Genomic DNA, 27,102 nt, shown 5'->3' with positions numbered 1-27,102 from the left:
CGGGCTTCTGTGTCCGTGTTCCCGTGGCTTTGCACATACAGGTCCTGCACTCCTGGGCTCACTCTGGTCACACAGCTTCTTGGGCCAGCAGCGAACAGTCCCGTGAAGGGCAGTGCCTGGCAACGGGGACTTGGTGTGACGAGGGCCGGGATCTGGTTCCTGCTTCTGCCCCCAGGAGAAATATGAGGCCGAGGTGGCCGCCTGGGCTTCTCACGGGTACAGGAGCCCGTCTCCCAAGCTGGTGGCAGGGCCACCTAGGATGGCACCTGTGGTGGCCGTTGCCTGACAATTAAGCAGATCGTCTCCACTGAGCCCACACAGCCGCAGAAGCTGCCTGTCCCCTCCTGGGAGAGGAGGCAGTGGCAGTGGGTGGGCATGAATTGAGCTTGCACGTCCGTCCAGGGGCATCTGAAGCTTCTGTGAGAAGAGGCGCAAAAAAGAAAACGAAAACGAATCTAGAAGGGGGGGGGGGAGGCGAACCCACTCCCTGTTCTGGCCCATGGGGGCGGGGGCGGGCCTCGTCTCTCCCAGGCCTGCACCGCATCCCGTCCCGCCACAGCCATGAAGGGGGAGAAGTCGCCCCAGAACATGACCTGGCCTGGGCTGCCCAGGTGCCACCAGCCACAGACAGGGTGTTGGGAGCAGCGATCCAAGTTACAGTCCTCAAGCCGGCGACAGGAGCACATCTGAGCTGGGAACTTGTGCAAAGGCCCAGGTGAGACTGCCCAGTTAGCTGTGGTGATGCCCTGTTCAGAAGAGGTCCCAGCCTGTTATGGGACTGTCACTTCTGACTCCAGACACTAGCTGCAGGGGTGACGAATTGTGAACAGAGTCTGGTCACGTTGGGCTGCCCCCAGCCGCGACCTTTGTCCTGCTTGTGTTGAAGAAACTTTCCCAAAGGAAACCTCGATGATAAACGTGCTGGCCTGGCTCGGTCATTCGTCCCTCGCCAGGGGATGAGAGCCACCGGTCCCCAGCTTTCTCTCTAGGTGTGTCTGTTTGTCTTTTCTTCATCCCCTATCGCCCCTTGTCCCGTTTCTGAACTAACAGCCATGCAGGTGGCAGCAGCAAGGGACCCCCTGGGACTGGAGGCTGCAGAAGGCCCACAAGGCCTCAGCCCCCTCCCCTCTGCCCACTGATGCTGGAGAGACCTGGGTCCGGAGAAGAACTGCAAGTGTGGTGACAGGTGGTGGCTGTCACGGCCTCAGTGTAGGGAGACTGAAGTGACAGGACTGGGAATGGAAAGCAGGATTCGCCCAGGCAGCACTCCATGTTACGTAATGCCCCTGCACGCCCGAGGGAAGCTCTCAGCATAGCAGGGAGCAGTCAAGAGAAAGAGCCATTTCCTTAGAGCTCGGGGCCAAGGAAGGTCTGGCACAGCTGAGGACCCCGTGGTCCCCACTCTTCCCACAGGGGAGCTAAATGTAAATTTCAGGAGTAGAATTTTGCGAACATGCTTTGAGAAATACACATACTGGGTTAGAGGACACGGAGAAGACTTTGACCGTGACAAGAGGGGTCCTGTGAAGACGATTTGTATGTGAAAGACGTTTTTCATACTATAACCGTGTTTTGTGTGTGCATTTACTCCTCATGACCGGATGTGGAGTTGACAATGCTGAGTACTTTTTTTTTTTTTTTTTTTGAAAAATCTAAAGTGCTTGATAAATGTTAAAAATAGAAGTAAAATATAAATGATTTGGAGGGGCAGTAACCACCCCCTGTGGAGTGGCTCTCACTGGGTGCTGGGCTGGGGAGCCCGGTGGCTTACGCGAGGTGCAGCAGAGCACTGTCCCGTGCCCGGGTTTGGTTTTACTTTGCTGTGTACATAGTGTATATAAAGGACACACGAGTCCTACTCTACATCTAGTTTTCTAGATGCTAAAAAGATTGCAAGTATATGACAAAAGTGGGATTCGTAAACATTCTGTACGTTTTGTGTTAAAATTCCTAAGCATCGGGTGCAGTGACCTGTAATCCCAGTGGCTGGGAGGCTGAGACAGGAGGATCTGAGTTCAAAGCCAGCCTCAGGGGGGAAAGAAAGCAACTCAGGAGACCTGTCTCTAAATAAAATACGAAATAGGGCTGGGGTGCGGCTCAGTGGGCGAGGGCCTCTCGGTTGTTGAATCCCCGGTACCAAAAAAAAGGAAGTCTAGGAAGGGCTGGAGTGCGTAGCCCTGGCGGTGGAGGGCCGGAGGGCTCACATTCTGAAGACCTTTTCACATTAGAACTACTGTTACACGTGTGCCCTTTACTCAAGACGACTGTCATTACGTAGTGGACAAACGGCGTCCTCACCTGAAACACCTCGTCTGTCTGGGCGTTTAGAAGTGTTTTGTGGGTGCGTTTTCCTCCTCGTGACCGTATGTATAGTTGACGATGCTAAGGACTTTAAAAAAAAAAATCTAGACTTTCTAGCTGTTCCAAAGCGCCTGATAAATGTTAAAAGTAGAAGTAAGATATAACCCATTTTGTAAACTCGGTGTACGTTAGGTGTGGAGGTGGTGGAATAGCTTCACAAGGCTAACGTCCTCAGCTGGGCGGCTGCCAACACGGGGTGGGGGGGGAGCTGGACTACAAACGAGGATGGGGGCGGGGGACATGGAAGGGTCAGAACCTTCCTGTGTGCATATCTGGATACACGGCAGTGTCACTCCACATCGTGCACAACCACAAGAATGGGAAGCCACACTCCGGGTGTGACATGTCCTTTATATACACTCTACTGTCGTATGTACCTAAAAAGCACAAATTAAATGTTTTAAAACAGAAGAATTCCCACAGTACCAACACACTCCCTTGACCCCTGTGTGCCAGCCTGGTCCCCCACCTCCTCCCCCTGCTGCGGCATCACCTTTGCTAAGAGAACCCGTCGTGTTCACGGAGGGAGGCCATGTCCTTCCGGGAAATGGCGCACCCCCGATCTGGCCATTCCTGGCTGTTCCCGCCTCTTGCCTGAGGAGTGCTGATGGGTGGGCCTGACCCGGGGGCAAGAGAAAGAGGGCTATCTTGGGGGAGTTCAAACTGTCCCCTCATTCCCAAAGAGACACTCAGGAAGAAAAGAAGCCAAATGGTATCCCCAGGTCGTGGCCCTAGAGGTGAGGGTGTGAGGAGAGGCCAGCACCTGGGACAGAGGCGCCTGGTGATAGGAGGTGGTGGCTGTTGTGCCCGTTGTGGCTTAACTGTCCTCAGCGGTCCCCTGCAGGTTCCCTTCCCCAAGAGTGACAGGCAGCAGGAGCTGGTCCTGGGAGTCCACCCCACCTCCTGCCCTGGGAACCCACAGGGCTCCTCGTGCCCTCCCTGCCCTCCGCGGGAGTGACCGGACCCTCTCCCAGGGCCACAGCGGCAGGCCCACAGCCCCTCCCAGCAGTCATGATTAGGTTTAGTCATGGTGACAAAAGCCAAAATTAGTAGTGGCTTCCCTGGTGCCCTTGATAACCAGGATTCTCAGCATGGGAAAAAAGATAGGCTTAGAAAGAGTCTGCTGCCCCGGATTTTACTTTGAAGTATGAGTAATCCCAGCAGCTGGAGGCTGAAGCAGGAGGATGGAGAGTTCAAAGCCAGCCTCAGCGATTAGTGAGACCCTAGTGAGACTCCCTGTCTCTAAAAAAATAAAAAGGGCTGGAGATGTGGCTCAGTGGGTAAGTGCCCCCCGCCTCAAAAAGAAAAAAAAAAAAAAGCAAATGGGAAAAAAAATGTGACTTAAGCAAAACAAGAACTTTTCACCTGGCAACCTGGAGGCAGGCAGCGCAGGCAGCGCATCGCAACAGGCCCCTGAGCACAGGACCCGGCCCTCGGTGCTGCCCAGCCTCCTTCACCTGGCTTCTCCCTCAGAGTCTCAGCGTGCTCCAGGCCCAGCCTTCATGGCAGGCCAGTTGGGAGAAGAATCTCAGCAGCAAGAGCAAGCTCCCGTTCTTTTCTTTTTCTTTTTTTTATGTGCTGTCCAGCTGCCCACGGCTGCTCTGAAATTCTGGGTTCAGGCGATGTTCCAGTCTCAGCTTGTTGAGTAGCTGGGACTACAGGTGCCTGCCACTGATCAAGCTCCTTTTTTTGTTTTTGGTGCTGGGGATCGAATCCAGGGGCACTTTACCACTAAGTCACACCCCCCAGCACTTTTTATTTTTATTTGAAAGAAGATCTTGCTTAGTTGCTGAGGCTAGCCTTGAACTTGCAATCCACCTGCTTCAGCCTCCCAGATCGCCGGGATTACAGGCGTGAGACACTGTGCCTGGCTCAAGCTGCCTTTTTGAAGAGCATGTCCTAGAAGACTTACATACAAGGCAACTTTCCATCCAGGCACCAGACATGATCACGTGACCCTCTGGCTGCAGGAGAAGCTGGGAAACAGTCCTTATTCTGGATGGCCTAGAAGTCAGGGTACCATCTGCAGTGTCTACCACAGCTCTCCTCCCAAGACAGTCACCAGTCGCGTGGGGTCCTGCAGCCTGCTGCAGGGAGCTGGCAGCAGAGTGGGTGCTACACAGCTGGTGGTGTTGAAGTATGCTTTCCATTTCAATAGACAAATTAATCAGTTGCCCCCCACCCCATGTCGACTTCCTTTATCTCTGGGCTGTGTGCGCCTCCAGGAGGCCGCTGCTCCCAGGAGGGCCATTTCCTGGGTGGCAGCTCACTGCAGTCCCAGCACCTGGACATCTGGTCCGGGCCCTGAACACTTGGTCAGCCAGTGCATGAAGCAGAGCGGCCTCCCCTCCTGGCGGCTGAGCTGCCCTACGGGGCCGGCCCAGTGGAGAGTGGGCACAGAGGTCCTGATGGGCTTAGGGCCAGAACTGCCAGCTGCGGCTGCTCTCTGCTCACCCTCAACACTGCTGCCTGACTTTTTTAATGGAAAAGTGGCATGGCGTGCCCTAAGAGGGTGACTGAAAACCCAACTACGATCCTACCGGAGGCTCTGCCTGACACTTCTTTTTTGGTGGGGAGGGTGCTGGGGTTGAACCAGGAGCACTTAAACACTGAGCCACATCCTCAGCCCTTTTCGTATTTTGAGACAGGGTTTTGCAGAGTTGCTTAGGGACTCCCTAAGATGCCAAGGCTGGCTTTGAACTTCCATCCTCCTGCCTCAGCCTCCATGCACGTGTGCCACGCCCGCCTGTGCCCGCCATCTGTCTTCTTCTGTTAAAGACAGGCAGTGGGGCTGAGGACGCAGCCCAGTGGCTGGGTGCCACTCCTGCAAAAGCCAACATAACAAAGGCAGCATCACACTGACTTCCTCCTGGCGGAAATTAAATGGATGGAAAGTAAAAATGGAACTTTTAAACAATGTCCTTCCATGTTAGGTAATGCCCCAGCCACCACCCGTACGCCTTAGTCTTGGAGTACAAGAGTCATGCCCTGGGAAGGCGTGGCTCAACCGTGCCCTGTCTTCCCATCTGTTTGTTTCTGGTGGGGCTGGGGATTGAACCCAGGGCCTTGGGCATGCTAGGCAAGCATTCTAGCAACGGAGCCATATCCCCAGCCCTGACAGAGCTTATCTCACAGAATAACTGGGATTCTTTCTCTTTCTTTTGGGTATTCCCCCCAGGTCTGGAGATGGAACCCAGGGCCTCATGTTCTAAATGAGCGTTCTACCCCGAGTTCCGCCCTCAGCCCTCAGCCCCATGGGCTGTGGCAACATCCCGCGTGGACAGTCTCAGCAGACAGGCGCCTCACTCCACTGCTGGGTATTACTTGTCAGCTTCATGGAGCGGAAAAATTTTAGTCCTGTCATTAAAGAACTGAAGCAGAGCAACCCACACTTGCAAGTGGGGAGCACACAGGTCAAAAAAAAAAAAGAAAGAAAGAAAAACACACACTTCATTTAACAATGGAAGACACTTTATTATTATTTTTTAAAATTATCTCTCAACATTTCAACTCTTGGTAGAAATCAAATGTAAAACATCTGCATTTTTGAATTAGCATATATTTAACTATCTCAATCACAGCAACCTCATACAGTAAGGTACACACCAAGAAGGAGCACGGTTACAGTATTTCCTATTCCAGTCTCTGAGCACAGTAGTTCCGTGATGGTAGGGACACTGGACTTTGTCTTCCTAGGACACCTGGTCACACCTGCTTCTGTCCACTGTAAATTACGTGGCATCACGGTTGGCTAAGTTACTGTAATGCTGGAACAATCTGGAAACGGAAAACTAGAAAACTAGAGCTCTCAGGAGTGGGCCAGGCATTGCCAGTTCTGAAATGTGAAAAGGAAGAACATCAAGATGAACCCCCAGCTCGGCTGGTCTGGGATCAGGGGGTGGAAACTCAGCTTTATGTACACATCGCGTATCTACATGTGATCTACCAGGTGTGTAAAAACAGCCAGAGAAGATTGGAAAACCTTAAAATCACTCCACAGAGTTGGAAGAACGTCGGCAAATTCACAGTGGCCTCAGGATTCAGCCAGATTTAAACCCTGCTCAAGAGCTGAATACCTCTTTCTCCCAGAAAAACCCACTGCACATAAATCCCTTAAGTGGGCACATCACAAACACTTATGGCTAAAATATATTATTAGTTCACAAAAGTGATCTATTTTCAAATTCTTGTCCCACTCCTGCTTTGCACCCCCAAAAGGAAAATCCCGAGGTCGGTGATTCCCACGTGGAGTCAAGGGGCCTTCGGGCGTGGCTGTGCGCAGGTGCGGCTGAGGCTGGCGGCCGTCTGGTGGGCAACGCCGACTCCTGCCCACTTATAGTGCAAAAAGATCGCAAATGTTGCAGGTGAGTCCTGGACACTTGTGAAGAGGACCGAGATGGATGGGTGACAGGAAACCCAAGTGACTTTCCCTCTAAATGCGACTTGAGAACTTTGGAGTGTGAGGTCACTCGGCAGAGCCAAGGACGAGGGACAGCAAAGGCTGAGGTCCCTGAATCATCCTGACTGCCCTGCAGTCTACAGGCGCGGACCTCAGCGCCGGTGCTCACCCCCTAAATGCAACTGGAGGTAGGTGTATAGCGTGTACTGTAGGGAAGACAGTGGCCCTCCACCAACTCCAGAAAAAGGGACATCGTCTCTGTCCCTCCCCTGCCCCAACTCGCCATTCCACCCCAGTGAGTGGAAGACACAGAGAAAAGGGCCCGAGGCCTCCTTGGAAGACTATAAAGAACCCAGGGCATTTTTATAAATAGCTACATAATCAATTTTTAACCGCTTTGAAACACATAGCAAGTTGAATATTTATTTAAAAATAAATCTCAAAAATATCTATTTACAGTACAGTCCGAGGGATGTGTGCAAACAACAGAAAGGGAGGAGCCTGTCCTGCCGTGGGAAGCCCACATTCCAACGTGTGGGGTGACGTTCACAAACACCACGGGACTGAGCTGCGGTGGCAACAAGAGGAAGTTCAGCTCATACTGGACTCGGCTTTCCTTGGACACCTGCGGAGGCAGGGAGCAGGGCTCTGGCTGGGGATCCTTGTACTTGGGAGCAGGATGGCCAACGGCGTGAGCCATCAGGAGAGGCCCAGTGTGGCAGGAGGGCTCATTTCACAAGCCAACAGGCCTCTAGCTCGCTGCTTCAAGTGGACACTTGGACACGACCCAAAGGGTCTTTCCCAGTCCAAGCTGGCTTCGCAGTGGGCGGGGCAGTCCCAGGACAGAAACCCTCTTGAAAGGAAAAATAAAACCCGAACCCAGCTGAACAGGGAGTGATCAGCCAAAAGAATCTGAACGGAAGTGTCACCCTCTCCCTTGCAGACAGCTGCAGTGAGTCGTAAGTGAGCGCTCAGGCGGGGAAGCCGGCTGGTCCCACCACCCAGGGAGTCAAGTGCAGCAGCTCTGCTCTGAGCAGCTTCACACTTCTTCACCAGGAACCGGAAGGTCAGTGGCGTAGCCCTTGTAGGGGGAAGTGCAGGGGGTCTATCTGTACACGAGATGGGAGAACTGCGTCGACTTGTAGTTCAGCTGGTTGTTGGGTATGAACTTGTGCAGCTCATTCTTTTTGCAGCAGGGGTCGTAATGGTAGGCGCTGAGGCAGGTGTCGCAGGAGACTTTTGAACACTGGGTGCAGGTATTGGTGGCACCTGGGCGGTTGCAGAAGCCGCAGCGGGAGGTGGCGGTGGCGGAGGGCTTGGGCTTCGAGTGGAGGGGTGGCAACCGGTCGAAGCCCTGAGTCTGGCTTGCATACTTCTCCCGCAGAGACATATCGTGGGCAGAGGCCTTGCTGGGGAAGGCGCTGGGCTTGGAGGCCGGAGGACAGACGAGCAGGCTGTCGCAGCGCTGGCAGAGGGAGGAGCTGCAGGACAGGCCGCAGTTTTGGCACTTGGAGAGGGCGGACTCTTTGGCGGGGGGTGAGCGCTTGTGGTAGAGGGGGTGGGCATCATTTCTGACCAGCCACACATCCTGTCGCAGAGCGTCCTGCCTGCGGTAGGTGGCCCTGGGTTCCGAGTCCGTGTACAGATCCACGTCATCCTGAGCGGAGAAGTACGTGCTGCGCAGCAGACCGAGGCCATTGTTGGGGGAGGTGGGTGGAAGGTCATCTGGACTGCCGTGGGGGGAGCTGGACATGGTCAGGAGTGAGGGGGATGGGCGGATGATCTCGTCCTCCAGGCCGTCCCCTAGGTCTGTGACCACGGGCTCCCTCCGCAAGCTCAGCGAGGCCTTTGGGGGTGGCTTCCTGCTCTCGCGGTAGCTGTCATAGGCGTCCACGGACCTGGACGGCTTGGTCACACGGGGCTTGCAGTAGTCCTTGGCTGCCCGCTCGCTGGCAGACTTCTGGAGGGCCACACGGGCCATGGACGTGGTCAGGTGCTCCCTGCCCTCAGCCCGCCGCCGCAGCGCATCCGAGCAGCCGCGCACGTCCTCCGTGCTGCTCTTGCGCTCGCGCACCACGTCCAGCTCCGAGTAGCCCTTGTCCTTCACCTGCGAGTGGATCTCCAGCATCTGCTCGCACTCGACCTTGGCTAGAAAGAGCTCGAAGGAGACCATCTTCACCTGCAGGGTCTCCACGAACTCCTTGAGCCTGTACGCAGCCCCCAGCTCAGGCACGTAGCCCAGGTGGCTGAGGATGGCCTGGACGTCCTCTTCCAGCAGCGCCGACTTGACGTAGTAGACAAAAGGGCCTGTGTAGGTCTAGGGAGGAGGAAGGGAGAAGAGGCGGGTGTTGCTCAGAGGCACCCAAAGACCAGAGACCGCAGAGCAGCGAAGGCTCAGGCCTGAGGTGGGTGAGGGGCAGTGGGAAGCGGAGGGACTCCCGCTCCCCTGCGGAGGCAGAGGCTGCTGCCGGCCAGCACTTTCTCTGCAGGGTACAAAGACTCTGGTCCACATGACAAGAAGCAAAGACAAACATGGGTGGAGAGAGGGGATTTAGCTCTAGGCAGAAAGCATTCCCTCCTGGCTTTTCTGCGAAGCTCTGAAGAGCACAGCAGTCTTAACCGCCTGACCTGGTGCCCTCCAGTGCCCTCCCTGCTACCCTCTCTGCCCCACCACCACTGGGACCACTGAGTCCAAACCAGCTCTCAGCCTGCTTGAAACCGGGGGCTCTGAGAGCAGGGGTGGGGGGCAGGGGCCCCAGGGACACTGGCCCTCTGGAAGGGGCAAGGAGAAAGAAGGCAGTGCAGCCCCCGGCCCTGGCCTCACCTTGATGCTGCGGAACTCCTTCTTCCACGGGTAGAGGAAGAGGTTGATGGCCACGGTCTCCAGCAGGCTGAAGGCGCAGTGCAGGGCCCGCAGGCTGGAAGAGCTGAGCGCACGCAGGGAGCTCTCCACCACCTCGTAGAACTGGATCAGCCGGAATCGATAAAAGGGATCCACCTTGTGCAGGCTGAGCAGGGTCGAGGCCGCCACCCGCAGGTGCTCATCACTGCCGGGCCGCGGCTTGCTGGGGGTGGCGTCCACTTTGCTCTCGTGGAACTGCACGTACTTGCGAAATAAGTCATCTTTGTATTTTGTATCCATTGAGCTGGGCCTCCCCATCTGCTCAGGGGCTACCTTATCTCCTCCATGGCTTCTGGGCTGGACGCAGGGGCGTCACTAAAAGCACTGCCATGCTGCCGGCCGGGACCAGGGAGTACTCTGGAAGGGGAGGAGCAAGCAGCAGGTCACTCCTGGAAACAGTCCATGTGCCACCTTCCAACCACCGAGGCCAAACACCACAAGTTGGCTGGGCAGGTGATGCACACCTGTCATCCCAGTGGCTTGGAGGCGGCGGCAGAAGGACCACAAGTTCCAAGCCAACCTCAGCAACTTAGCGAGACCCTGTCTCAAAATAAAACATAAAAAGGGCTGGAGACGTGGCTCAGTGGTTAAGCACCCCTGGGTTCAATCCCTGGTACCAAAGAAAACAAATGCAAAAACCACCATGAGTGGCCTGGGCTTCCCTGGGCACCACGAGATCTGGGTCCCTGTCTGCTAGCTCAGTCAGCACATTTGCGGGTACTAGATACAAAGTGACAGTGAAGAGGACAGACACAGCCCTTGCCTCTGCTGAGCTCCCAGGACACCTCTGAGGAGCATGCTGGAGCAGAGGCTCAGGCAAGTGGAGGTGGCCCTCCCTGGACCTGCAGGGGCAGGGAGTTCAGGAGAGCCCCTGAAGCAGCGACAGCCCCCTGAAGGACAAGGGGGCAGCGGCTGAGGTGGGTGATGGAAGCATGGGGCGAGCAGAGGTCAGATGGCAGGACACTCGCCCAGGGCTGCAGACTCCTGGAAGCAGGACTTGGATCAGAACCAGCAATGCGCTCGAGTCCAGGCCCTGCTCCAGCACACCCTGCTCTCCGATGCAGGAAGGCGCTGGGCACGCCGACACAAAGGAGGCTGGCCAGGCAGCAGTGGGGCAGAGGCAGGGTGGAGCTGCAGACACACCCAGGCCGGACCCCAGGCCTCAAAGAGCACATAGGCTCCTATTTAGCCAGCCGTGGAGCACTCTGGGCCAGCAGCTCAGGAGGCTGAGACAGGAGGACTGCGAGTTCCAGGGCAGCCTCAGCAACTTAGCAAAGCCCTAAGCACCTTAGTGAGACCCTGAGACCCTGTCTCAACATAAAAAATAAAAAGGGTTGGGGGTTGTGGCTCAGCAGTTAAGCCCCTGGGGTTCAGTGCCTGGTACCCCCACCAACAAAAATCAGGCGATTACGGCACTCTGTTGGGAGCCAACGACTGAGCTGAGCCAGGACACAGCATGCACAGGGTCGTGCTAACTGCTCCACCACTGGTCAACAGAGCAGTACATACCCAGCAATGCTCTTGTTGCCACAGTTCTGGGGCAAACTGGACTTATCCCAAACATGGAATCAGAGCCAGGCTGCCTGGGCGGGAAACCTGGGGCTGCCCCAGGTCATTCCATGAATCACTCAACCTCTGGGTCCAAGGTCAGTGTGAGCAACCTACATGAGCAGCACAGCAAGCTCTTCACAGAGCGCCAGCTCCAAGGAGGCCCTCGGCTGCTGCTCCTGCTCTGGGAAGGGGCTTTGCCCAAGAGGCCAACTTCCTCCAGAAGGCAAGATAGAGGGCGAACCTCTTCAGCGGGGCGGTGACTGCATTTCCACACTCTCCTTTCTGACCAGAAGTTCCATGAGTGCAGGACCATGAGCATCTTGCTCGTAAGGTCACCTCCACACAGCCCAGGCAGAACATGTGCTTCTGGATACCACGGACTGGCCGTGAGTGGCAAGAGACTAGGGAGAAAGCTGTAAGTAACCCAATTGGACAGAGCCGTGGAGTCCCTCAGCGAGTCCTGAAGGCCATGGAGCCAGGCAACTATCAAGGTCAACTCAATGTGCCACCGTCGAACTTCAGTTTTGGGGAGACTCCTGGGGTATTAACAGCAGGGTGAGAGGTGCAGTGTGTGGTAAAACTAGGGACACAGAGAGGCCATCTTCTCCTGCCCACTGCCTTGCCCAAAGACTCCAGTGCCACAGGCAGAGACAAGGCTGGAAGCACAGGAGGCAGATGAACTTTTGGCTCCTGACAGGGGTCGAAGATGCCATGTGATCACGCTCCGGCTCACCTGCCACACAGCCTCCCTCTCCCCAAGCTCCATCCACACGGATCTCCATCTGCTCTCAAAAAGACCCAGCTCACGTCTGTCTCAGGACCCCCACATCTGCTCCTTCTGTGTGCTCTCTTTGAGTCTTCCCATAGCTGGCTACCTCACCATTCAGGTCTCAGCTCAAATGTCACCCCTCAAGGCCCTCCCTGCCCCTCCTCTCAAGGAGTCCCTGTCATGCGACAGTCTGAAATGATCAACTCTATTTGTTCATTTACTACCTCGTCTCTTCACCTCCCCCACTACCTGGCAAGCTCCACAGAGGCAAGGACCGCGGCTGTTACCCACCACAGTGCTCGCAGACCCTGGCACGCAACGGGCCTTGGTAAAACAGGAGAAATGAATGAAGAAAGGATGTGCACTACTGTGACTCTGCCCCTTTATTTTCTTGTTAGTACCCCCAAGAATTCTGACAGGGCAACAGAAGAGAGAAGAATGGGCTCCAAAAGATGGCAGGACGTGACACAAGCAGCTCAAGGCCAGCAGAGGAGAACCCATGACTCCAGGCCTGGCCTTCTGGCCCGACGCCATGCTCCTTGGCCACTCCATAATCCCACATCTGACAGCTCTCTGCACAGTGCCCACCTTCCGCCAGGCCCATGGCTGGACACGGGGGCAGGGGGGAGAGGGAGGGAAGAGGCCAGAAATCAAAGATACATCTTGCCCCGAGTTCTAGCTAGAAGAACTCAGCGTCCAGAATCAAAGTACCTATGCACTCTTGAAAAACAGAAATTATTCTATCCCAAGAGAAGACACCTAAGAAATGACATTTGCATTTACTGTTTTTAATTTGTCTAAGAAAAGATTCCAATCTGCCTCTGGTCCCAGGAACTGTTTTTTTGTTGTTGTTGTTGTTTATTTGTTTTTTCTTTTTTTTTTTTGGTACAGTTGAGAACCATTTAAAAAGGATATCAGGGCTGGGTGGTGGCTCAGTGGTAGAGCACTTGCCTAGCATGTGTGAGGCACTGGGTTCGATCCCCAGCACCACATAAAAATAAACAAATAAATAAAATAAAGGTATTATGTCCATCTACAACTGGAAAAGTATTTAAAAATAAATAAGTAAGCAAAATAAAAGCATGCAGTCCATCTACAACTACTGGGCATGGTAACACACTCCTATAATCCCAGTGACTTGGGAGACTGAGGCAGGAGGATTGCAAATTCAAGGCCAGCCTCAGCAACTAGGTCCTTATCAAATACCAAATAGAAATTTTAAAAAATACATTAAAAGGATATCAAGGGGCTGGAGATATGGATCAGGGGTATAGCACCTCCCTACCATGCATAACGTCCTGGGTTCCATCCCTAGCACTGTTTTGTTTTTTTTTTTTTTAAAAAAGGTGGACATCAAGCCCCCTCCTAAATATTGCTGTGACTTTGCTCCAGTGAAGTCAGCCCTGAGCCCACAGAAGCTGACCTTTGACCAAGTCGGCCATCCAGTTCAGCATCTGCTGCTTGGTGATCACACAGCCACACCCTTGTTTGCTGCATGGTCACAACTTGTGCTCTAAATTCTAAAAACACAGATGGGAAACCCATCTAAGAAGGCTCTTGAACCAGCCTAGCTAGGGGAGGTAAAAGGTGAAAGAAAACAAATGCTAAAAGATAATTAAAGAGCTGGGTAAGGTGGCACATGCCTATGATCCCAGCATCCCAGCAGCTTGGGAGGATGAGGCAGGAGGATCACAAATTCAAAGCCAGCCTCAGCAGCAAAGCCATAAGCAACTCATCAAGACCCTGTCTCTAAATAAAAAAGGGATGTGGATGTGGCTCTGTGGTTAAGTGCCCCTGATACAATCCCTGATACAAATAATAATAATAATAATAATAATAATAATAATAATTAGGAAAGAGAAAAAAAAAAACAAACAACAATTAGTGAGGTTCTACTATGTGCCAAGCACTAACTAGGCTTTCTACTTTAAATGCATCTCCCTCACAATGACTCCAGAAAACCAAGGCTCAGCCATCAGGCCCCCCCAATCAACAGAGCACGGCAGGGTCAATGCCAGAATCTGAACTCAGGTGGGGAGGAGGCCCTACAGAGCACGGTTCTCTTCTGCTCAACTCACTTCCAAGGGATTGATGTGAGGACCCCCCTATTAACTGTTCCTCAAAAATCAATGAAACTGTGCTGGGAATGTGGCTCAGTGGTAGAGCACCTGCCTAGCTTGTGTAAGGCCCTGGGTTCAATCCCCAGCACTGCAAAAATAAATAAGTACATGACTAATATATGAAATTCACATGACAACCCCAGATTAAAGAGAAACAGGCTCAGAGGACCAACTCATTTTCCTAAGTGATAAGGTTAGGAAGAAATAGATCCAGGAGCTGATCCTAAATCAAACAAGCCTGTGTCTCAGCCAAGTGGCCCTGCTGCAACTGCTGGACAGCTCTTCCTGCAAGGCTTGGCTCAGGCAAAACTCCCCATGGCAGGCTGAGCAGAGTCGAGTTCTAAAAATTCCTATAGTAGCAAAATTCCATCTTCCCACACAGAATGGGGTTGGGAGAGCCGCAAATCTCTGAGGTAAGCTCCAGGGCTAGGGAAAGAGGCTGGCCGGAGACCGGCCAGTGAAGCAGTTACGTCATCCTTGCTGAATACATTTTCTGAGAATACAGGCTGCCTTGTGGCTGGTCATAGCTGGTGTCTTTTCTGAGCACAGAGCCAGCAATTTATTCCAAGCACTCTGCAAGAACAACAAAAAAATATGCTCCCTGCAAAAACAGCCTGGTTACAGAGACCAAGACAGCCCAGTGACAGGAGCTGGTAATTTCTCTAAGCAACCCAAGGACTGGAACACCAAGCTGTGCCAGGCTAGCGGGGAGTGGGGGAAAGGGCTCTGTGAATATCCCAACAAAGAGCCAACAGCCTGAGTGACACCTCCTGCACCCCCAATCGAGGGTACCCTTTGTGAAGCAAAGCAATGAAGAGACAGATACTGCACAGCCAGGGAGGTGGGTTTTCTAATGAGGATCCTTTTTTTTTTTTTTTTTAATATTTATTTTTTAGTCTTCGGCGGACACAACATCTTTGTTTGTATGTGGTGCTGAGGATCGAACCCGGGCCGCACGCATGCCAGGCGAGCGCGCCACCGCTTGAGCCACATCCCCAGCCCTCTAATGAGGATCTTTGAAACATAAAGGGAAAGCGCTGTCTGTTTAAAGTTCCATTGCGTGGAAATGAAATGGTTCTAGGTAGCAAAGCATTAGCTTGGCTTTACCTCAACTGGCCATTCAAGCAGAAACACTCCCAGAGCTGCATCCGAAGGGCCCCCTCCCTGCACAGGCAGAGCTATTTTGGTCCCAGCACCGGCCCAATCCACAGGTTTACCCATCCCTGGCCTAGGTTGGGCCTGCACACAGGAGCAGGGGAAAGCAGTTTCACCCCTCCCTCCCCCACCTCCATGCACTATTCCAAGCAGGAGGCTCCGGAGACACATCCCTGGCTGCGAAACGCCAGAAGGTTCCCACACCCCTACTGCCTGCCCTCCAGAGATGTTCCAACAGAGGATGGATATTCCCAGGCCTCTGAATATAAACCCAGTAGAGCTAAAAGGGGGCTTCCCTCCTGACAGCTACCTCTCTCAAAGGGGCTCTGAAGTAAACCATGTCCCCTCCCTGAAGGGAACGGAACCTGGCGACAGCTATACTGGGTTCGATTCCTACCGCCTCTGAGACCGCATCAGTTTTGCAGAACACCCTGCCTCACAACCAGGCCCTCCCCCACGGTCTGCTGTTTGTGGTGCTGGGGACAGATCTAGGGCTCTGCGAATGCCAAGCGAGCGCCCTTCCCCCGGGGCACACCCCCAGGCCCGCGCGGCTTGTTAACGGAGGAACAGGACCATCGCTAGGGAACGCCTGCTGTCTGCCCGAGGCCGGGCTCCACCTGCATTCTCTCATTCATCCACGGCGAGCAGGTTCGTTCCACTTAACACTCGGGACAACTGAGGTGCCAAAGAAGTGCCTTATGCAAGGTCACGCAGGGCGTGCAAACCCACGTCCGCGCCAGATCCTGAGTGGGAGACCCCCGTGAGGCCCCTGCCCACGGCGGGATCCGGAGTCCTCCCGCCTGCCGGGTCGCCGAGGAGGGGGTGTTCCTCCTGGGCTGCCCCAAGCGCCCTCGGCCGGTCCCGGGGGCCTGCGCGGCAGCCCCGGATACCGCGACCGCGAGGACGGGCCGGGGGCTCCGCCGGCCGCGGGGCGGGCCGCGCGGGGACCCCGCTCCCTGGCCGCCTGTCCCTCGGCGCGGGGAAGCCCCGAGGCAGTTTCCGCCCGCGGCCGCCCCCACTCACCCCTGAGCGCCGCCGAGGGAAGCAGAGGGGCGCGGCCGCCGCCGGGGCCAGGCCGGCTGGGCTCTCGCCGCTCCGGCCGGCTGCGGGAACCGAGACCAGGACCCGGGGGCCAGCGGCGACCCGGAAACACTCGGCCCGGAAGGGACGCCCCGCGGAGGCGGGACCGCGGCGAGGCTGGACCGCGGCTGCGCGCTGGGCCGGGGACAGGTCGCTGCCCGCTGCCGGCAGAGACTACAGACGGCGGCGGCGGCAGGAGCAGACCCGAGAGCGAGCGTAGAACCCGTGGAACCCCGCCTGGGAACCCGAGGGACCGTGGCCGCGGCCTGAGCTGGGACCCGGAAGTAGACGACCCGGAAGTGACGCCCGCCACTGGGCCGCGAGACGGTGGCTGGCTGGGTTGTCATGGAGACCGGTCGGCCTCCGCCTCTGGACTTGCCCCTCGTCAAAACGATCCGCGAGCTGCGCTCCAGACTGCGCCTGAGCGAGCAGGAGCTAAGGGTTGGGTCCCTTGGCCACATTTCACAGACGGAAATACCGAGGCTCCAAGAGAGCGAGTGAGATGCCAAAATCGCGCGAGACTGCAACCCAGTCTGAAGGCCGCGACGTTTGCCGCTGGGGTGGGGGTTCCGAGCGCGGTCCCGGTTTGGGCGCTGCTGCTTACTAGCGTGTGACCTTGGGCCTCGTCGTTCTCATCTGTGAAACGGAAAGATGGTGCCTGCCTCATGAGATTGCCGTAATTAGAGTTCACATACAGTAGTGCAGCAGTTGGCACACAGCAAAGATCTAAATATATTTTGCTGTGTGTGTGTGTGTGTGGTGCTGGGGATTGAACCCAGGGACTTGTGCATGCTAGGCAAGCACTCTACCAACTGAGCCATATCCCCAGCCTCTATTTTGCATTTTTAATCCGGTAAAAATGAGCGCTCTCTGCCCTCGATTTCCCCGAACTTGGAAGTGAGGCTTGGGGGAGGACCAGCCTCCTTGCGTTGTGACTTTTCACCAGGCACCTGCAGTACTTGCTCGGTCTACACTGGCATCAATCCTGACAGCCTGTTTTTGGATTTTGTGTAGTCCTTCACATCACGCGGACCGAAAGCTCCCTGGGGCTGAACTTTTGTCGTTCACCACTAAATCCCTAGTGCGTGCAAAGTGCCTAGAGCATACTCAAGACTTGCTGGAAATTATTTGCCATTGAACTATTCATTCTATCTGACTTACCCCGGACATTTATTGGAAGCTCACTGCCCATTCCAAGCCAGGTTCTCTTCCTCCAGCATGCTTTTGGCTCCCCGCACCTACTACACTCTCTCCTGGCTTCTGTGCTTCCATATGCTGTTGCCTTGGTGTGGCTGCCTTTCCTCACCTCTTCCCTTCCCGACCTTCTTGGCTTCCAGCCCTGGCTCAATCCTCACTTCCTTTCTGAAGTTTTTTTTTCTGATTTCTCTCAAGATCCTTTTTCTTCCGTCCCCACCACACTGTCTTTCATAATCTTCTCTCAGTTCTCAGCACAATGGAATATACATATAGTTAACACAACACCCCACCAGACCCCAAGTTCCTTATTCATCTCTAGTTCCCCTGAGCTCCACTCATGTCTGATCAGCAGGTGCCAACAGATGTTCCTTGACTGTGGGATTCTTCTCTGAACCTTAGTGACCCCAGCTAAAGCCAGCAAGGCTTCAGGAATCCATGACATGATTCTGGGGAAACATTTAGAGAACCAGGAATCAGTTCTTCAAACAGTGGCAATTACTCTATGTACCTATTGCTGCTTGGACACCCCTTAAGGTCTTTGTATACTTTATGAGATGGGGTTTAAGTGCCTTTCTTAATCAGCTGCAAAGTGATCACACAGCTGAGAACCCCCGCCCCCAGCTGTGTCTGCCTTGACAGCTCAAAACTCTCCTTTTGGCAAATGTTAGAAAATTGCATTTTCACCTGAAACTGCTAAAAAAAGTCTCTTCCAGCTCTGTGGTTCTGTGACAGCCAAGATAGAAGCAGATTTTTAAGAAGGGTGTTAGCAGTAGGAAACCCTAGTCTTGGAGACTCAGTAACATTTCCTATTAGAGTCTGCTCTGTTCAGTGGCTTGGGCTTGTATTCCCGGCTACACAGGAGATGGAGGCAGGAGAGTGGCAAGTTCAAGAGCAGCCACGGCAACTTATGGAGCACCGCCTCAAAATAAAAAAGAGCTGGGGATGCATCTCAATGGCCAAGCACTTGCCTAGCATATGAGAGAGAAGCCCTGGGTTCAGCCCCAGGACTATAAAACAAATAAAAGAGTAGGGAAGGCTTGTGATTTCTCTGCCTTGAGGTGTGGAAATCATGGGAGCATGTTTTTCATATTTTATTACATAATGATTAGCAGATTATATAATGGTCATGTGACCGTGATCAGGCACCTCTACTTCTAAGAGCCAACAACATGAACAACCTACCTACCTCTTTCTATTTTTTAGTTTTCTTTTTAATCTCAAAAGTAGCATATGACTTCCAACAATACAGAAGTGTACGGAACAAAGTGAAGCAGAAGAGCTATCCCATGACCTGGCAGATTTCTTGGCATCTGCCAGAGAAAAACACAAGTGCACAGACCTGCGGCATCACTGCCAATCATGAGGAAAAGAACAACAGGCCACCTACTTCAAGGTACCAGAGCAGACAGTGCACACACTGCCCAACACACACTCACCCCTGCAAAGCAAGGTGCAGACAGCCCTCACGACGTGGGTGGAAGGAGAAGGGACCTGCTGTTCAAACACCAGCTAACACTAGGCATTTCCCAAGGGTACCAGTCAACTAGGGAAGGCAGTACAGGCCCAAATGTTTTTTCAATCACTGCACAAATGCATTTTATTTGATTTTTACTAATATCTTCTTCCCCTGCAGTGGACTGCATGTGGACAGTACTACATCGATTTTGCATACAGTTTTGTCATTACTACCTGACAGCTATACTACTCAGTAGCCAGCAGAAATCAACTGTATTTTTCTGACCAAAATTTCCCTAAATGCCTACAACATGCCAGGATTAAAACGGTACAACTGTGCCAGGTACCGTGGTGCGCACCTGTAATCCCAGTGGCTCAGGAGGCTGAGGCAGGAGGATCTGGAGATCAAAGTCAGTCTCTGGAACTTAGCCCCTGAGAAGCTCAGTGAGACCCTGTCTCTAAAATACAAAAAGGGCTGGGGACGTGGCTCAATGGTTAAGCACCTCTGGGTTCAATTCCTGGTACCCCCCACTGCCGCAGCCAGTAACCAGGGGGTGACGAGCAACTTGTGTAGATTGATACAGCAGGAGTGGGAGCCGTTTATTGTAGGACAGGAGCGGTATTTATCCATTCCACACAGCTTATCTAATTAACATAAACTAGATACAGCAGTCAACCAATAAGGAATCTCCACACTTAATGGCTCGCTGGCGTAACTTCACAAACCACTCCCTCTGGCATTTTGCCAGGCGCCATCCAGACTTGTTTACAGACTCTAACACCCCACCAGAAAAAGGGTACAGCTGTGAGCAGGACAGACCAGCCCCTGACCTCACGGAGTGTGCAATCTCATCAGAAATAGATTTTAGTAAAATAGGACTTGGGGGGGATTAAAAACCTGAAATCCAGACTAGAAGGTGGTCAACGGGATGAGGGTGCAGGGGAAGCGACTCTCACAGGGCAAAGTGAGGACAGCCTCAAGGAGAGGCAGCATGTGAGCGGGCCTTTTCCTTCCAGCGGGAGGAAGGAAGCAACCAAAGGCAAGCACCAGAAGTTGGAAACTGTTGGGTGTGGAGGCGCACCCGTGTCTTCCCCGTAACTCAGGAGGCTGAGGCAGGAGGATGGCAAGTGGAAGCCAGCCTCAGCAATTTAGCAAGACCCTGTCTCAAAATTAAAAAAGAAAAAAAAAAAAAAAAAAAAGGATGGGAGACATGGGGTCAGAAATGGAGGTCAGTGCTTAAGTGGTCCTGGGCTTAAGTCCCAGACCAAAACAAAACTACAACAAAACCCCTAAAAACTGAAAACTCAGCCACCTACAAGCACATAAGGTGGGTGTGTAGTAAATTCTAATCCTGGAAATTAGTGGGATGAGGTCTTACGTAGTCCCTGGCTCACAGTAAGCATTCATGAATTCTTCAGTGAGGAAACACTGAAGCCCCTCCATGCCCCAGTTTGTCCATCTATGAGATGGGCAAGACAACAACAGTACCTATCAAAATAGAAGTTTCACTGAGCATGCCTGTAATCCCAGTGGCTCAGGAGGCTGAGGCAGAAGGATCACCAAGCAACTCAGTGAGATCCTGACTCTAAATAAAATATAAAATAGGGCTATGTATGTGACTCAGTGGCCAAGTGCCCCCGAGTTCAATCCCCAGTAATCAAAAAAAAAAAAAAAAAAAAAGTCACATGAACTGTCCACACAAGCACTTGTCTAAACACTCAGTTGGCATTAGCTGTCATTATCAGTCTTTTCTCCTTCTGCCCTGCAAAGAGCCCAGAGAGGCCTTTCACACAGACCTTGCTTATTCTTTTCTTTTGATCAGTTCCTGATATTGACTTCTTCCTGGGATCCTCACTGTATTTTAGGAGCTTAATTTTAGTTGCATTGTTAGTTCATCTTCATGGTTATAGAGCATGCACTCAAGTCACACTGCCTGTGGCATCCACCTGTAAATAGGGCTCCTCAGTAGGTTATTTTGCATATTGAATGGAACAACACATGGGAAGAACTTTACCCGGTGCCTAGAAAGGAGTAAGCTGCATAAATGCTGCCCAGGATTGACCTGTCATGTAGCATGAATTGCCGGGAGGCTGAGGCCCCCTGGCTCCTAGAGCTAGGTGTTCACTGTGGCCTCCCACAGGTAGGGGCCAGGCCTGGTGGAAGCCTGTAGCCTCAAAGAAGGCATGTGTGAACTGAGAGCCAGCGCCATCAGGCAGTAAAAAGGGCTTTCTTTCCCCCTAAATGTAAACCAACTGCCAATCAGTTCAAAGTCTTTATACACCCATGAGTCCAAAGGTACCACTGCAGACTTGAGGGCTGTTATTTTTTTTAATACTTATTCCTTTTAGTTGTATACAATGCCTTTATTTTTATTTATTTATTTTATATGGTGCTGAGAATCGAACCCAGGACCTTGCATGCACCAGGCAAGCGCTCTACCGCTGAGCCAGAATCCCAGCCCCTTGAGGGTTGTTATTAGTGGGACCCAGCCAGCTCTGCCTACCTCCAAGCAGACACAGCCAAGTGTCAACAGCTCACATGATTTTATATATATATATATGATATATATATAATATTTATATATATAATATTTATATATGTAATATATAAATATAAATATATTTAAATATATAAATAATATATATATATATTTGTATTCAGAATTAAATTCAAGGGTGCTCGCTAAATTGCCAAAGCTGGCCTTGAACTTGCCATCCTCCTGCCTCAGCTTTGAGTGGCTGGGATTACAGGTGTGCACCACCGTGTCCAGCTTGCCTAGCTGAATCTTGATTGCACTGAAAGCAGTAACCCAGAGGTTATGAGTTCTTGGTGTATCCTGTATAGTCTCTCCAAGTATTGAGTTTGAAAGGATTGTTTGCAGGAATCCAACACCTTTGTCCTCCCCACTCCTTAGAAGGGAGCAAGGGAAAGCCACACCCAGGTTGTCTCTGTTACACAACAACATTATCTCTGGGTAGGCAGGAAGGCACAGTAGAGTCAAAGGGCCCAGTTCAGATCCCAATTCTGTCACTTTTATTTGTATGACCTTGTGTAAACGATCTAACCTCTCTGCACTTCAATTCCCCTATCAATAAAATGGGATTAGTAACAGAGCAGTGCACACCTGCAATACCAGGTATTTGGGAGACTGAGGCAGGAAGATCACAAATTCTAGGCTAGCTTGGGCAATTTGGTGAGATCCTGTCTCAAAAATTAAAAGGGGCTAGTGGTGTAGGTCAGTGGTGGGGCACTTGTTTAGCGTGTCAGAGGCTTTGGGTTCAATCCCCAGTACCAAGCAAACAAACAAAGGGATTAGTGGTAACTTCAAGGATGATTGAGAGATTAAATGAGCTACTAGGTGGTGCCAAGTGCAGAGGCAGTATTTAACACAAACTAGTCACAATGACTTTTTTTCCTTTGCACAGTGTGGTGATGGATGGTTCTCATACTAGGCAAGCACTCTACCACTGAGCTACATCCCAAGCACCAGAGTTGATAATTATTATTAAAGCTGGGTAAGCCAGGCATGGTGGCGCATGCCTGTAATCTCAGTGATTCAGGAGGCTGAAGCAGGAAGACCTCAGGTTCACCACAGTAATTTAGCAAGACTGCCACAGTCTGGCTGGACACAAATAACCGAGCTGCCACGAGGCACTTGTAGGTTCAAACAGGAACTACTTTATTGCCCGAACTCTCACCCGCACTCCACGGGAACTCTCCCCGTCCTCAACCGGGCTCCTTGAGAACTCAACGGGAACTCAGCAGGAGCCGCCCTATTGCCAGACAGCAGGATCCATATACAACTTAATACACAGCCCATTTCAATCCAGCATCATCCAGTCACAGCAATTATACACAGCTTAACTTAATTATCATCATCTTAATGGCTCCCTGGCATCACCTCTCAACCACTCCTTCTGGTAAAATGCCAGGCCCCATTCCGACTTGGCTGTGGCTCTCGACACAAGACCCTGTCTTAAAATTAAAAAGGGTTGGGAAAGTAGCTCCGTGGTAGAGCACTTGCTTAGCGTGCACAAGGCTCTAGGTTCGATTCCCAGTTGGGTGGGGGAAGCATTTGAAGCTCAAACTCAGTGAACTAAGACTTTTGGAATTCCTTGAGAAAGAATGCCTCAAAACTCAAGAACAAAAGGTGATGGGGGGCTGGGTTTGTGGCTCTGCGGTAGAGCATTTGCCTAGTATGTGTGAGGCACTGGGTTTGATCCTTAGCCCCACATAAAAATAAATAAAATAAATGTATTGTGTTCATCTACAACTAAAAAAAAAATATTAAGGTGATCCAATAAAAATGACCCAAAGAATTAAATGGATACGTCCCAAAGGAAAACATGCAAATGAGTAGATAAGCAAATGAAAGACAACTCATCACCATTAATCACTGTGAAGGGTGAAACCTGTGGATGCCGCCCTTCTCTCACTAGAACAGCTGAAATAAAAATGGCCACTGCCAAAGGTGGTGATGCAGAGTAAAGGACACCTTATTAGCGGTGTAAGAGTAAAAGAAATTGAAGTTAAAGTGTAAAAAAAAAAAAACAGGTATTGTAAAGTTTCTAAGCTGCAAAGCCTGAGTTAAAATGTAAAGGACCAGGTATTGTTAAGTTCCTATGCTACACCCAAAACCTGAAATTCCTGTAGCTGTTAGGACAATTCCCGGGACTGCCCAGTAGATATTCCCCCTGACCATTTAGTTGTTTAATAACCTAGGACCCTGTGCAGCTTGGCACGTAGGCATCTCAGGGCCCAAACCAATCAGTTTGAATGTACCCCCCTTCTTAGGATTGACCTATCACTCCCGCCTGACCTGTTCCCGCCAATGAATGTACTAATCATGTTTAAGAATTGTTGTTTGATTTTCCTGCGCCTCATGATGATTTGCTCTGATGTATGCAAAGCCCCCGCCCTCCCCAAAAAGTGTACTTAAGCACTGCTCAACCCCTGCTCGGGGATCTGGGCTGCTCTCCCTTGTTGAGTGAGCACGGAGCCCCAGCGCGCTGGATTCTCAATAAACCCCCTTTTGCGGTTGCATGAGTCGGTCTCTTGGTGGTCTCTTCCTCCAACGTTCGCCGGACCCTTACAGCAGCAGTGGGAAATATTTGTAAACATTTTGAATTGGCAGTTTCTTATAAGATTAAACACACATGGGCTGTGGTCGTAGCTCAGTGGTAAGGCGCTTGCTTAGCACGTGCAAGGCACTGGGTTCGATTTTCAGAACCACATAAAAAATAAATAAAATTTGGGCTGGGGCTGGGGCTGAGCGGTAGCGCACTTGCCTGGCATGTGTGAGGCACTGGGTCCAATTCTCAGTAGCACGTATAAATAAATAAAGGTCTATCAAGAACTAAAAAAAATAATAAAAAATTAATAAAATAAAGGTATTGCATCTATCTACAACTAAAAAAATAAATAATTAGATTTTAAAAAGATTAAACGCACACCAAATAACCTAGAAACCCATTTCTATATGGATTTTTAGTTTAAGTTTTTTTGTTTTTTGAGTACCAGGGATTGAACTCAGAGGCACTCGACCACTGAGCCACATCCCCAGCCCTATTTTGTATTTTATTTAGAGACAGGGTCTCACTGAGTTGCTTAGTGCCTCACTAAGGTGCTGAGGCTGGCTTTGAACTCACAATCCTCCTGCCTCAGCCTCTTGAGCTGCTGGGATTACAGGTGAGTGCCACTGGCCCACTGTTTGTTTTTTGTACCGAGTTTGAACCCAGGAGTGCTTAACTATTGAGCCACATCCCCAGCCCTTGCACCACCACAACCCTTGGATACTTAGTTTTTAAATGTCTTGCTAATTCTTATGACTTCATTCTATCATTATCCAATGTCTCAAGCCACCATATCCATTTGGGGTGCCGTTTATTCTTTTTTTGGGGGTAGGGATGCCGTTTATTCTTGTTGGTGGATTTAAATTTCTATTTCAGAGGGGTTGCCTAGCGCATGTGAGGCCCTGGGTTCAATCCTCAGCATCACATAAAAATAAACAAATAAAATAAAGGCATGCTGTTTATCTACAACTATTAAGAAAAAATTTTTTAAAAAGCTTTAAAAAGTTTTTATCTCAATCAGGGTTGTTTTTGTTTTGGTTTGGTTTTTGCTAATCTTAGTTATTCAGCCAGTGAGACCCTATCTCTAAAGACCTTACTAGATCAACATTGTTTTTACCTATTATGTGGATGACCTTTGGTATAATAGAAACTAAAATTATGTGAATGAGCTGGTAACTTATGAGGCCCCATTTTTATGCGTCTCACCCCAGGTCTCTCCAGTTTGTATCAGATCATTTGCTGCCTTCTCTTCAACACCTAGCAGCATGCTGGGCACCTAATGCTATTGTTTATGTACACTTACATGCCAGCGTCTCCCTGTTTAAAGCTCTTTGCAAACCAAGACTCTGTCCCTTTCCATTTGCACCCAGGCTAAGTACTGTAAGTCATAAGTGGCTGGAGCATTAAACATTTGAAGAATTGTTAATAAGGAAGGCCAGGTGTGTGTGAGTCACTCCGTTGCCCCTTAGTGGTGAAAATAGGAATTTCTCCTGGTTCTCCCATACCAGTTTGGCAGTATTGAAACATGCTGAAATCAAGATATTATCTATTCACAGGTTTAGAAATGTAGTAATACATAACGAGAGAAATTCTATCTAATTTAGATATGTACAGTGATAAACTTTACATGCTGCCTGAGGCTGAGCTAAGACTGAGTGCTAAGAGTTACATGATTTAGGGTCTCAAGTTCAAGGTTAGCCTAAGCAATTTAGGGAGACCCTAGGTAACAGCCAGACTCTCTCAAAATAAAATATAAAAAGGGCTGGGGATGTAGCTCAGTGGTTAAGCGCCCCTTGGGGCAATCCATGGTTAAAAAAATAAAATGCACCAAACTGATAGAAGAGTTAGACAACCCAAAAGGAGAAAGGATGGGAACTACCGGTACAAGATTCTCAGGAATCTTCTTGGGCAAACTGCTCAAGATTAAGGTTGTATGCGGTGGCCCACACCTGTAATCCCAGCAGCTCAGGAGGCTGAGGCAGGAGGACAGCGAGTTCAAAACCAGCCTCAGCAAAAGCGAGGTGCTAAGCAACTCAGTGAGACCCTGACTCTAAATAAAATACAAAATAGGCCTGGGGATGTGGCTCAGTGGGCCGGAGTTCAATCCCCGTTAGCCGCCCTCAAAAAAAAAAAAAAAAAAATAGAATAACTAACTAACGTTGTATTAGTTATCTGTCGCTGCATAACGAAACACCCCCCAAACTTAAACAGTTTAATATTTATTGTCTCCCAGTGTCTGTGGGCGAGGGTCGTGGGCCCGGCTCCTGGGCACAGTGTAGCTGGCTCCTCTTCTGGGACTCACCAGGGTCTAACCCACACGTTGGCTGGGCATCATTCTCACCTGGACGCTCAGATAGAGAGGAACTCCGGGGGGAGACAGCATCTATCTGGCCGCACGGTGGGCGTCTTTTTCCGAGGTGGGGTGCCCACCCGGGCCCCCAGCGATGTCGGTGGCCTTTGTACCCGACTGGATGAGGGGCAAGGCGGAAGTCAATCAAGAGACTATCCAGCAGCTCCTAGAGGAGAATGACCAGCTGATCCGCTGTATCGTGGAGCATCAGAACAAGGGTGGAGCGAATGAGTGTGTCCAGTACCAGCATGTGCTACATAGAAATCTCATTTATTTAGCTACCATCGCAGATGCCAGCCCATCCAGTACTTCAAAAGCAATGGAATGATCTTTCAGTTGTAAGGAGTAATTGAATGTAATCCATCTCCTATAAAATGGAGACAGGATCTTTACCAACTCAACTGCTTAAAACATGAAACCTCTGGTTCTTTTTAAAATGTGAAAATGTGAAGGAAGCTACTAGTTTAACTACATTCTCAATGTAAATATTTATTTTTAATAATTAATCAGATCCCCCAGAAAGTAGACCCCAGGTGTCCTCTTTCCTGAAATGGGAGTGTGTTTGGATAACAAAGACATCATGGGCATCTTCCGAGACTACTCTTTAGTTTCAGCCTGAAGAGGAAACTGAGTAGGTGTTGGAGGATCAGCAGGAATTGCTGAGACTTCTGACTGAGCCTTTGCCAAATG

At 51.2% G+C, this 27,102-nt stretch overlaps 1 protein-coding gene and 1 pseudogene across 1 annotated transcript; one reads left to right on the top strand and one right to left on the bottom strand.

Moving 5' to 3' along the window:
* Positions 1 to 5,810: 5,810 nt before the first annotated feature.
* Spata2 (spermatogenesis associated 2) lies at positions 5,811 to 16,381 on the bottom strand. The gene is made up of 3 exons (XM_027946447.2): positions 16,281 to 16,381; positions 9,585 to 10,019; positions 5,811 to 9,077 (listed from the first exon to the last, which is right to left on the bottom strand). Exons 2-3 carry the CDS (start codon positions 9,918 to 9,920, stop codon positions 7,866 to 7,868), a joined length of 1,548 nt encoding a protein of 515 aa, XP_027802248.1. The 5' UTR covers positions 9,921 to 10,019; positions 16,281 to 16,381; the 3' UTR covers positions 5,811 to 7,865.
* A 10,063-nt stretch (positions 16,382 to 26,444) lies between these two features.
* On the top strand, positions 26,445 to 26,998 carry LOC114101446 (SS18-like protein 2 pseudogene; annotated as a pseudogene).
* The last annotated feature ends 104 nt before the right edge of the window (positions 26,999 to 27,102 follow it).

The sequence above is a fragment of the Marmota flaviventris genome, chromosome 2, assembly GCF_047511675.1.
Source record: "Marmota flaviventris isolate mMarFla1 chromosome 2, mMarFla1.hap1, whole genome shotgun sequence".
Lineage (NCBI taxonomy): Eukaryota > Metazoa > Chordata > Mammalia > Rodentia > Sciuridae > Marmota > Marmota flaviventris.
The sequence above is the reverse complement of the archived record's forward strand: the minus strand, read 5'-3'. Positions and strand labels throughout refer to the sequence as shown.